Consider the following 13152-nt stretch of genomic DNA (forward strand, 5'->3'; position numbering starts at 1 on the left):
CGGAGCAAGGCCCGGCCCGCCCGCGAGCGTCGTGCGGTCGAGTTGCTGTGTCTGCCTGCCCGTGGTTCCCGGTGCGCGCCGCCGACTTTGCAGACGAAGGGAAAGTTGGTTCCGAGGGCGGACCGTCCCCAGGGCGGCCCGGGGCGCGGGGGCACTTCCGGTGTCCCCCCAGGCTGGACTCCCGGGAGATGTTGAGGAGAAAGGCGCCCCTCAGATGAGCCAGGCCGCCGACCCGGGGTGACGCCGAGCTTCTGCCTGCCCGTGGTTCCCGGTGCGCGCCGCCGACTTTGCAGACGAAGGGAAAGTTGGTTCCGAGGGCGGACCGTCCCCAGGGCGGCCCGGGGCGCGGGGGCACTTCCGGTGTCCCCCCAGGCTGGACTCCCGGGAGATGTTGAGGAGAAAGGCGCCCCTCAGATGAGCCAGGCCGCCGACCCGGGGTGACGCCGAGCTTCCTTGAGGCCGGCCGCGGAATGGACCCTTGTGTGGAGCCCGGGGCGCCGGGGCTGCGGGGGGCGCCGGGCACCGACTGCAGCCGCAGGTGACGCCCGGGTGCGCTGCCGCCCGCGCGGGGAGCGGGCCCTGCAACCCCGGCGTCTCCAGAGGGAAGTGATGGGGGAGGGAAGCCTGGAAAGGATGAGGAAAAGAATGTGTGCGCTAAGGGGCTGGAGAGATGCTCAGCCTTTTAAGAGCACTGAGGACTCGTTTGACTCCCAGCACCCACATGGCAGCTGACAGCCGTCCATAACTCCAGTTCCAGGGAATCCAATGCCTCTGCCTGCCCTCCATGAACATTGCATGACATGAGTGCATTTACACACATGCAGACAATACACTCACACACATAAAAATAAATAGGGGGTGATTAAAAAATAAGCACTGGCTGCTCTTGCAGAGACCCAGGTTCAATTCCTAGCACCCACACGGTGGCTAACAACAGTCCTTTAACTAGAGTTCCAGAGGATCCCATCCCCTTTTCTGACCTCCACAAGTATCGCAGTATACTCAAACAGAGAAAAAAAAAAAAGTGAGTTAAAGGTCATGAGAGGGGAACTGTAAGAAAGCAGAGACCCAGGTTCAATTCCTAGCACCCACACGGTGGCTAACAACAGTCCTTTAACTAGAGTTCCAGAGGATCCCATCCCCTTTTCTGACCTCCACAAGTATCGCAGTATACTCAAACAGAGAAAAAAAAAAAAAGTGAGTTAAAGGTCATGAGAGGGGAACTGTAAGAAACCGTGTTCAAGCTGGAACCCGAAGGAACTCCAAGACACCCAGGAGTCACGTGCTTCCCGAGTATTAGCATCTCTTGGTTTTTCTCTCACAGTGAACAAGAACGAAACAGTGTATCTGAAGAACTGAACATGGTCATCCAAGAAATGAAAAAGTACCTTCCAGGGGAGAGACACAGTAAACCCAGCACCCTGGACGCCCTCAACTATGCGCTTCGCTGTGTGCACAGCGTGCAAGGTAACTTGAGTGGCAGGAACAGGGCAGGGGTGGGGGGCACAGAGCACCGGGTGCAGTTGCTCACCGTAGGTGCAAGTGTGGTCTCTGGCCCTGGGCTTTGTGTGCAGGACAAGCCTGTCCCACGCTGATTTCTGGGGTGCTTGGGGTGCTTTAGGCTTTCCAGACAGGATCGCAGTCTGCAGGCACCAAGCAGTCTCTGATTCAGCTGTTGCCAGGGCTGGAGGTTACACGATGAGCAAAGGTGGAAGACTGACTTTGAAAGGAGCGGTGTCTTCTGTGAGATTACACAGAAAACGCATTGACTAAATGCACTGGGTGCTGCCCTCTCGTGCGGAGCCTGGAATACAGTTCCAGCATATCAGCACTCAGCAGATGAAGGAAGAAGCATTGTTCTATCTTTCTGTCTGAGGTACTCCATAAAGTCCCGTTCTCTTTGGCACAGACCTCACTGCTTCCCCTGTGATGTGTGGTTTCTGAGTGCTCAGTGTTTCCTTCATAAACATGCGTGGATCTGGAATTTGGATTCCCTGACCTGCATTAGCACTGCAGGCCTATCTTGCTCCTGGGGCCCCACCACATGCAGGAGTCAGAAAGTTCATTGTTAACTTTGTTCAGCGTCTGTGTTCCTAAGCAAGCAAGCGCGACTTGGGTGTGAGAACACATTTAGGGGGTTCTCCTCTGAGGAAGGAAGCCAGCCTCCTGGTGCTGACAAGGCTTCAGGATACTGTTGTCACCAGACCACCTGTTTATTTCCCTGTGTTTCTTAGCAAACTGGATTTTTCCCGATTCTCTGTCCAAGCGGAGCACCTCAGGCAGACATGGCCGTGTACAGTCTGGAGGAGCTGGCCATCGTTGCTTCTGAGCACACTTCCAAGGACACAGTAAGAATTCATGGACTTTGCCATCTCAACCTGAGTGATTTTTCCTAAAGACCTTCTCTAGGTGCAGATTTTTAAAAATAGCCACAGAAAGGTTCACTAGCTGAGGTAAACAAGGAGAAAACTGCTAAATAAATGGCAGTGTAGTCGCCACCCTTGCCAGAGAAAGCGTCTAGAAACAGAAGCGGCACATCAGTACTGCTAGCCCCTTAGCGTCCCTGTGTTTTCTCAGATGAAAAGAAAAAGCAACAAAGGACGTGGCAGGGTAATGTCCTGTGCTTTTATTCTTAACATCTGAATTGTTCGTTTCTATTTATATCATTCTTAGTTCCAGTACCTACTTCTTCAAGTTGTAGCAGCTGGATTTTGTAGAACAGGTGAGTTGAGAGGTCATTTTTTGGGTGAAATTTTGGAAGAGACCTTTAGTATATCTTTTTTGAATCTCCTCTTATTGACAGAATGATTAAGGCTCCTATTTTATTGATGTTGGAGACTACTTAGTTTGATGTTTAGACCTCAACATAACTGTAACTTAATGATTACAATATTACATGAGCTAAGTCATGTTACAATAGAGCTTATTTTCCTAACCTTGCATAGTACTATACTAGGTGCTGTGGGAACTTAAAGCTTGAAAATATTCACCCTCCAAACTCTTGAAAATTATGCTGGAAAAGGATGCATGCATAGGTCCAGCTATAAATGCAGTGGCTGGATTTAAACTGCATTAGTGTCTGGAAGTACAGATGAGAACAGTGATTCTTATGTAATGAGGTCTGTTAAGGACAACTTCTTGAAGGAGGCAAATCTTGAGCTTGGTCTTTAAGAATGGAGTCTTCATTGCTAACCAGAAGACCGTCCCTCCAGGTATAAAGTGCAGTTTGCGAAAGAGAAAGATGTTTATGTGTCATGTATGTGTTTAATACATAGAAGAAGCTGGTGTTGCTTTTTGACATAGAGATCAAACCTTCTAAAGGAACAGTGCAATGTTTATAATAGTTTTAAAGAAGCATGCTGGAAAAAACTATTTGAGGAGATTTTTAGCCTTGGCAAGATATGTTTTAAGGTCTTGATTGTAATAGACATCCAGGAGAAATTGACCTTTCAGAGAGCGGTGTCTGTGAGCACCTCAACCTTTGCACTTCTTTCCAACACTCTTCGTAGGGCACCTTTGTGGCGGCGTTTTCATTTCTGTCTGGAAGGGTAGTGCACATTTCTGAACAGGCTGCTTTGATCCTGAACTGTAAGACAGAGTTCCTGATGTCCTCTCACTTCGTGGACCTGCTTGCCCCTCAAGATGTGAGGGTGTTCTACGCACATACTGCTCGAACTCAGCTTCCTTTCTGGAACAACTGGACCCAAAAAGGTAATGGGAACCAGTGTTAGGTTGGGTATCTTGTCACAAGATCAGGTTCATTCCTAGAGAATTTATTTACAGTATATGAACTATGTGATTTCCTCTGTTGTAAAAAAGAACACTGTGAAACGGTATTAATGTTTCATGACATAACAATTCGATATAGTTCTTTTAAAATGTGCTTATTTTTATGTGTATGAATGTTTTGCCTGCATGTATATTTGTATGTATGCAGTGCCTGTGGAGGCCAGATGGTGATGTCAGATCCTCTGGAACTGGAGTTATAGACAGTTGTTAGCCTCTATATGAGCACTGGAAACCAAACCCTGGTCCTCTGCAAGAGCAGTCAGTGCTCTTAACCACTGAGCCGCCCCCTGCCCCCATCAGTTCTTAGTGAAGTTTCACAGGTTTTGTATCATAGGTGTCCCTGATTAGCAGCATATTTCATAGTGGTTCATTGCTATGCGGGCTCTCTCCATGGAATTAGTAAAACATTTTCCTTCTGTATTGGCCTCACAGTGTCATCTAATAGATGTGATTTGAAGATAAGATTGTGGTTGCTCCTTTTCCAGTTATTCTTGCTCTTAAAAGTTCATTAGTGTGTTTTTCTTCTAAATATATGTTTTTCTGAACCAAGGTACATATTCATAGTGTTCTTCTTGGCATTTAATCCTGTGTCATCTATAAATAATTTTTTTCTTAAAGAGCTCAGTATATTCCCTATAGCCAGAGATACGGAGACTTATCTTAGCCTTTTCTTGGATTCGGTCACACACACACACACACACACACACACACACACACACATACACACCCACACACACACACACAGAGAGACAAACACACACACAGACACACACATACACACACACACATACAAAGGTTCAGTTCCTTTTCTCTGGTTGTTTCTGGTTGGAACACACACACACACACACACACACACACACACACACACTCTCTCTCTAGGTAGCCAAAGATGATCTTGAATCTGTGACCCTCCTGCCTTCACATAGCCAGGCTATCCTTAGACTCTCTAGGTAGCCAAAGATGATCTTGAATCTGTGACCCTCCTGCCTTCACCTCCTGAGTGCTGGGATTACAAGCACGTACCAGGCACCATGAGGTATACCAAGTCTGATCTGTGGCGTGCTGGGTTGGAACCCAGGACGTCAAGTATACCAGGCAAGCATTCTACCAACTGAGCTATATCCTCGGCCCTTTTTTCCATAATTTTTCTTTTGTTTGTTTTTTGAGACAGAGTCTCACTGTATAGCCCTGGTTGGCCAAGAACTTGCTACGTTGACTAGGCTAGACTCAAACTCACAGAGATCTACCTGCTTCTGCCTCAGGAGTTCTGGGATTAAAGATATGCTCCCCCACACCTGGCTTTTTCTCTAATTTTTAAAAACTATTTTATTTATTATTTTTATTTTATGTGTATGAGTGTATTGCCTACATGTATATCAGTACACCTGTGTTGTGCAGTGCCCACGGAGGTCAGAAGAAGGCGTTAGATCCCCTGGGACTGGAGTTACAGACGGTTGTTAGCCACCATGTGGGTGCTGGGAGTAGAACCCAGGTCCTCTGCAGGAGCAGATGGTGCTCTTAACCACTGAGCCATCTCACCAGCCCCATTTTCTCTAATTTTCAAAAAGTTTTTTATTGTGTTAAAAAAACATTACAACCAAGCATAGCGGTTAATCCCAGAACTCTGGAGGTGAAGACAGAAGGATCCTGAGTTCAAGGCCATCGTGAGACCCTGCCTTTAAAAGCCTAACAAAAGATTTGCTTTTTAAATCTTTGTAAGTGTACAACCAGTAATGTAAAGTATATATGCATTATTGTGAAACAGACTGCCACAGTGTTTGAGCTCTCTTTTTTCTTATCTTTCAAAAATATTGGTGCCTTTCTCTTCCTCTTTCCTATCACATTTTCACCTTCTGATTGTGTTTGTTTCTCTGCTTTTGTTAATCGTTTATTTAAAAAATACTTATTTAACAATTACTTGGCCAGGAACTGGTTTAGTTGCTGGGATACAACTAGGAATAGGCTGGACATACGTGGTTTGCCAGCTCTCACATTTTCCCTGTGTTGTCCATTACGTCTTTCAGCCTTTTTAACCTCTGCTAATTATTTGTTACTGTGATATTCTCATCTCATCCAAGCTGTCGTGCATCCTGAAATCATTGTCTTTTGGACGTAAATGTTTACTTCTGCCTCACAGACCTGAGGAGCATTTAGCTTGCTCTGAATACTGTACTTCAGCTCTGTAAATCTCATACTCAAGCTCTGACTGAGAACAGTTGATCAGCCCCATACCCATTCTGGGCTGTGCCCTTGTTGCCTGCATCAGTCCCCTCCTTTGAGCTTAAACGGACACAAGAAGACACAGGAAACTGTGGGCTCCACTCTTGTCAGGTTTGATCCTGCTTTAGAACATGTTTCCACTGAAGGTTGGTGGCATATGCCTCTCAGAAGGATCCTGTGGTTAGTTCTCCAGAACTCACTTCCAGAAATGAGCTCTCACTCAGCACTGGATGTTGTGTGCCTCATGGGAATGTGTCCTCTGAGGTCACACAGTCTGGTTCATTGTGCTGCAGTGACTTGGGAGTGCTCTGGGTGGTATTCAGGAGCCTGCTGTACTTTGTAAACAGTATGAGCAAGAGGCAACTTCTGGTTCTTCTGTGATCCTTCCTCAGAAGTGCATATATGTAGCTCATTCAATATTTGGGATCTATAGGAGCCTCAGTGTTTATGTTAACATCAATGTATTTTAAACTTCTTAATAGTTTTCCTTAGTTCCTGTAACTCAGGACTTTTCATTCCAGTGTACTAATGCCCAAAACTACATTCAGGGAACTCTGTCAGACAAAATCCAAATAGTGAGCACTTGGGCAAGGGTTTAGCCTCCTTGTTTGACCCTAAAATAGGTAAATATATTTCTAAATGTCACCTTACGTTTCATGAAGACCTCTGTTATGATGGATATAATGTATTGTAAGTCATACTATAAATTGGGACCATCTTCTGGAGATTAGCTTAGCAGCACCTGAGAGTCAAACAAGGATGGTAGATCTAACCTAGATGCCTAAGGAGATGGGCATGGCTACAGACACCTTCAATCCCAGCACTCAGGAGGCAGAGGCAGGCAGATCTCTGAGTTCAAGGCCAGCTTGGTCTACATAGTGAGTTCCAAGTCAGACAGGGCTACATAATAAGACCCTCTCTTTACGGAAAGATTCCCAGCACCCACGTGGTGGTTAACATCCATCTGTAGCTCCAGTTCCAGGGGATCTGATGCCTTCTTCTGACCTCCTCAGGCATTGCACATCACAGATGCACTTACCGACACATGTAGGCAATACACGTATACACATATTTTTATTATTTTTTATGTGTATGCGTGTATTGCCTGTGTGTCGGTAAGTGCACCCATGTGGTGCAATGCCAGCGGAGGACGGAAGAGGTTGTCAATCCCCTGGGACTGGAGTTACGGACACTTGTTAGCTGCCAGGTGGGTGCTGGGATTCAAACCTGGGTCTTCTGTAAGAACGACCAGTGTTCTTAACCACTGAGCCATCTCTCCATCCTCCATAAATAAAATATTTTTTTAAAAAAGAAAGGGGCTGGAGAGATGGCTCAGCAGTGAAGAGTACTGACTGCTCTTGCAGATGACCTAGGTTGGATTCCCAATGCCCACATGGCTGCTACAAACTGCCCTTAACTCCAGTTCCAGGGGACTCCAAAGCCCTCTTCTAACCTCTGCGGCATTGTACAACACAGGTGCAGTCACATACAGGCAGGCAATACACTCCTACACATAAAATAACAAATAAGATATTTTTAAAAATCACAGAAAAAGAAGCTGGATGTGGTGGTGTACGTCCCAGTACTCGAGGGAGAGGCTGGTTGGTCTCTGTGAGATCAAAGGTCAACCTGGTCTACGTAGTAAGTTCCAGGCCAGCTGGAAAATTAATTTATCCCAGGAAGGAATTTAAAAGTGAAGGGAAACAAGAGTCACGTTTATTTGTCATTGAACTAAAAATCTGAAAATAGTCTACATTTTCAATCATTGAGAAATGCCTAAACTATACTTGGGTGACTGTTATCACCCAAATAATTGTTGTCAAAGGATTGCCACAGTGACATTCAAACACGATATAGGTAGTTAGAGAGTAAGGAAAAGACTACGGGGCTAGATGAGGGAAAGGTAGGTCAGGCGTGCTCGCTCTTTTGCCTGAGCTTTAGAGCACATTCAATCCAGAGCACGTCTCTGAGGACGCTGCACGTGCTCTGAGGACGCTGCACGTGGGTGTGTGGTAGAGCAAGATGGCTTCCCTGGGGAGGCAGTGCGGCAGGAGGCAAAAGTGCTTGCTTTTCTCTCTCTAGCATCACAGGATCAACATGCTCCAGTGAAATCCTTCTTCTGCCAGATCTGGTAAGTAAAGGCGGAGGAGGCCTGAAATGTAACATATTCTCTGGGTTTTATTCCGCTCTTACAGTGATTCTTTTATATTTAGCTAAATTCTGTTATGGATATGAAACGAAATGCAGACTTGCTTCTTGATGCAGGAATTTGTATACGGATTGAGAAGAACAACAGTTTTGCGGACAAAAAAGATACTGAAAGAACTGAAAGGTAACTGTTACCCTCGTGACACATGCACCCCTGAATGTGATGTTGACTCTCAGATGACATGGTCTGAGGCCCGTTTTTCTTGCTTTGTGTTTTTCTCAGTTCAGTCACATTGAATTTTTTTAAGTAATTAAAAAAAATTTTTTTATGTGTATGAGTATATTGCCTGCATGTATGTAAGTGCACCCGTGTCATGCAATGCCTGAGGAGGACAGAAGAGGCTGTCGTATCCCCTGGAACTGGAGTTACAGTTGTTAGCTGCATGTGGGCATTGGATTCGAACCCAGGTCTTATGCAAAACAGCCAGTGTTTCTAACCACTGAGCCATCTCTCCAGCCCCACATTTAAATTTTTTTAATTCCTCATACATCTACCACTCCATTTGTAGGGATTTTGTTGCTGTTGTTTTGCATGTGAGATTGTACTGCTGTGCCTCCACCAATTTCTCCCAGCTCCTTCCCAATCTTAGATCTCAAATAATTTCCTCTGTTGACATTTTGAAATGTATTTCTAAAGGTGAAGTTCCCACTCATCTTCATGATGCTGAAGCTGTCCCATCTTTGACCAGTAGGAATGCTGTTCGGGTGGCTACACAGCCCCATGACACTGCCTGCATGGTCTTTGGCAACCTCCAAGAATCCCAGTTCCAAATGGAAGGAGATGGCAGAATTGAGACCCAGTCTGGATAAGGAAATGATCCTTAAACTGCAGGGACTACCAATGCTTGTGGAGGTTTTTAGTGTAGAGCTAGGAGATGTCATTTAAAAAGAAAGCATCCTTTATATTGGAAAGGACTACAGGCCACTAGGTACAGGTACTGTGAAGGATCAGGTCACAGGGCACACTACAAGGCTTGGGGTATGCAGCTAAGAGATGTACGGTCAGGCCAGTGAGGTGCTGGTGGAGAAATACTTGGATGTTTTATCAGGATTTGTTAATGGATTAACATTGGGGCATGATACACAGAGGACTGAAGAATGGCACAGTGATTTTGCCTGCAGTTGTTTATTGAGGCCCAGGAAGTTGGAGGGAAAGCATCTTCCTGGAGAAGTGCTTAATTGTGAGTCAATCTGAAATCTAAATCAAGATGGTATGAGTGTCGAGCTCTAGGCAAGAGCGGTCAAGATCCGCAATTAATATCTAGAACATCAGCAGATAATGACATCTAGAGCCCTTAGGGTGGACCAGCCTAGAAAAGCCCTTTGTGGCAGCTGGAGGGAAGCCGGAGCGCCAGCACAGATTTTCGTTAGTTTAGTTGGAGAAGGCCATCATTCCATTGACTAAAGGAGGAGGCAGGGTCATAGGAGTGAGGGCAGAAGGAAGGGATGAGCGAGGGGAGCAAGTGCCTGAGAGTGGCTCCCACAGCTCTAAGAGCTTGGGCTCAGTGGTCACAAATTGGGTGTCAGCAGAATAGAGGCCTGATTGGCAGACAGAGGAGAGTGGAGTCCCTCTGGGGCATTTGGACTCTAAGGGAAGGTGGGGTGGCATGTCCTAGGAGCCTCCCACCTTTGGATCTTATGAGAAAAGGGAAGGGTCTGGCTCTCCTTCAAGGGCCAGGCTAAGGCTAGGCCTTAGCACCTCTTTTCCTTAGCTACGCAACTGGATGAACATGCTTACCTCAAGTCAGGTCCTACATCAGCCAAGACAGTAGCTGAAGTTTTGAGTTTAAACTAGTTCTTTGAGAGGAAAAGGGACAATTTAGAGTTGGTTAGACTTGGCAGCACTTGGTGTACATGTATGATGCAAGACCATTCTGCCTGTTCTCTTCGTAGCAGAAGGTAAAAGTCAGACTGAGTTTGGAGCATGGTCAGGAGCAAGTCATGGAATGGGTTATGTTTTACTCTCACAGTGACACAAGCAGCTCCCCATCAAGCCTCTTATTCAGTGAATAGTGAGTAGACTTGCCCTGGAGTACTGAAATTTCAAGCTAACCTTCCCTGGATCTTTGGGGAAAACAAACATGTCTAAACACTTTTAAGTTGGGTCTGTCTTGGGAATTGGCAGTGGAGCATTTCCCCAGCCTGTTTGCAGGGGGTGGACTGAGTGTGTCAGGACCAGATCTAACCACCTGGATCTCTTCAGTGGAGGTGCAGAGAAAGAGCCAAGGAAGCACTACTCCCCATTCCGGATCCTCCCCTACTCAGTTCATGTCCGTAGCACTGCCCAACCAGAACCAGAGCCTTGCTGTCTAATGCTGGTTGAGAAGATTCACTCTGGTTATGAAGGTAAGTCAGGATGAGCTGCATTCAGTAAGGCAAAAAGGCCAGCAGTCAGACAGGAGCTTAGTCTGAGAACAAGAAAGATTGCTTGAGTTTCCAGTTTGGGTTGTAAGCTCCATAAGCATTTCAGCTGGTTTTCACTGACATCCCTGTTTACTAGCCTTGACTTCTTGTGTGGTTATCACCGACGGACACAATGTGGTCCCACGTCTGAGCCTTGGATTTGGACAGGTACATTGTACTCTGGTCCCTTTCTGTGCTGATGACCTGTTCAGTGGCCTTTGCTGCTTTCTTGCTTGAAATAACAGCACTAAAATTATAGAGAGGCCATAAGAATTAATTTTGCCAGGCACCACATACCTTGGGAAGATGTGGCATGAGGATCACAAATTGGAGACTAACCTGGGCTACATAACAAGTTCAAGACTAGCCTGAGCTACATCAGGAATAGCTGTCTTGAAAACCCAAGAGCTGGAGGTAGTACAATGATAAGAGTACTTGCCTAGTTGTGCAAGTTCAAGGCCCTGGATTTAGATCCTCAGGTCTCAGGGCAGGGATGGGGGGAATCATGTTTTAGAAGTGTTTTGAAATGTCTACGTATTAAAAAAAGACCAATCTAGTAAAAAGAGAAGCAGTTTTACACATGTTAAATACCTAAGAAGTGCATCAGCACTACCATGAGCGTGGCTGGGGTAAGCTGAGGCAGTAGTAGATAGATGGAGTTGTTTATGTTTTGTATATTCCCAAGTGGCTCCAAGCACTGGGTCCTTTACTGCGTTCATAGGTTTCTTGCAATTGACATCATGCTCATGCAACTATGATATTACCAGTATCTCAGATGATTCCCAGAGCTTTGCAAAGCCCCTGTTAGAGCAGAATTGACCTGACTGGATGGTGCAATTATATTATGTAATAAATTGCTACACATCACAGTAAATCGTGCTGAACTTTCCACTCCAGCTTTATCTGTTAGATATTCATGATGAAGAAACTAGCCACAAAGTATGCCACAGATTTTCTCTATTTAAAATTAACTTTAGGGCTGGAGAGATGGCTCAGCAGTTAAGAGCACTGGCTGCTCTTCCAGAGGATCTGGGTTCAGTTCCCAGCACACACATGGTGGCTGATAACCATCCATAACTCCAGTTCCAAGGGATTCAACACTCTTCTGATCTCTGGGCATTGCACAACGTGGGTGTACTTATATACATGCAAGCAATACACTCATACACATTAAATAAAAATAACAAAGAAAATATTTAAAATTAACTTTAGTAAGCAGCACATTTTGACCTGTTTAAAATTCAATTAATAATAAAAATCATCATTTTACTGTAGCTTTGATTTCTTGAAGGCCAGACCCCTTAGCTAGATCTGCCATTTCATGCAGACATTTTATTCCCTTTTTAATATGCTCCGTAGCCAGTTAAGTATCAGATCTTTGCCCTTCAATGAGCCTTTCTGTTTGTTACATAGCTCCTCGAATCCCAGTGGATAAAAGAATTTTTACCACAACGCACACCCCAGGATGTGTGTTTCTTGAAGTAGATGAAAAGTAAATACTTCTTTAAGCCTAAAGAAACTTGCTTTTAAAGATAAAGGTATTTAAAAGTTTGCATTATATTTTGCATGCTGCTGTATATTGTGAAACTGAAACCTGCTTGATATTATTTACAATGCAATTTATTTGTGTTGTCTAAATCTTTTAATTGTTAAAATTACATTATGTATATATGCTTATATAAGTAATTGTTAAAATTACATTACTTTGTGTGTGTATATATGCTTGTATGTTGTGTGTGTGGAAGTCAGAAGACAACTTTCAGGAGTTGGGTCATACCATCCACCATGTGGGTCCCAGGGATCAAATGGGACCATGAGGTTTGGTGGCAAGAGGCTTTACCCATTGAGCCATCTCGCTGGCCCAGTGGACTAAAATTTTTAATGTCAATATCTTCCATGTATACTTCTAAGAGGGATTTACCTGAAACCCTCTTAGGTTTCACAGTCCAGGACCCACCTGCCCAGGAAACAGCACTGACCACGGCAAACTGGTCTTCCCACATCAATTGAGACAATAAAGACAGTCCCTCATGCATATGTCCACAGACCATCCTGATAAAGAAAGTTACTCAATTGAGACTTTTTTTCAGGTGACTCTAGGCTGTGTCAAGTTGATAGTTAACTCAAACTTGGACAGGGCCTGAATGAGGCACAGCCCAGTGACCTAACTTATTTCTACTAGGCGATGCCTACTAAAGGCTTCACTTTCCAATAGTGCCATGGGCTGGGGACCAAGCTTTCAACCCATGAGCCTTTGAGGGACAGTCAAAGTCCAAACTATAGGCATGCTATATAAACTCATAGCTGCCTTTTATGATTGAAAATCCGTCCTGGGACTGGAGAGATGGTGCAGCAGTTAAGAGCACTGTCTGCTCTTGCAGAGGACCTGGGTTTGAGTCCCAGCACTCACATGGCAGCTAACAGTTATCTGTAATTCCAGTTCCAGGGGATCCGACACCCTCTTCTGGCATCTTCAGGCTTTGCATGACATGAATGTACTTATACATGCAGGCAAAACCCTCATGCACTTAA

At 45.2% G+C, this 13152-nt stretch overlaps 1 protein-coding gene across 1 annotated transcript in view; it reads left to right on the forward strand.

Annotated features, from left to right (window-relative positions):
* Nucleotides 1–470: 470 nt before the first annotated feature.
* Nucleotides 471–13152, forward strand: part of Per3 (period circadian regulator 3) — a 47721-nt gene continuing 35039 nt past the window's right edge. Inside the window, 7 exon segments of the mRNA XM_029558300.1 lie at nt 471–534; nt 1231–1473; nt 2239–2348; nt 3510–3711; nt 8092–8140; nt 10421–10563; nt 12034–12112. Coding sequence (XP_029414160.1) covers nt 471–534; nt 1231–1473; nt 2239–2348; nt 3510–3711; nt 8092–8140; nt 10421–10563; nt 12034–12112 — 890 coding nt within the window.

The sequence above is a fragment of the Nannospalax galili genome, unplaced genomic scaffold (assembly GCF_000622305.1).
Source record: "Nannospalax galili isolate Female #2095 unplaced genomic scaffold, S.galili_v1.0 scaffold1488, whole genome shotgun sequence".
Lineage (NCBI taxonomy): Eukaryota > Metazoa > Chordata > Mammalia > Rodentia > Spalacidae > Nannospalax > Nannospalax galili.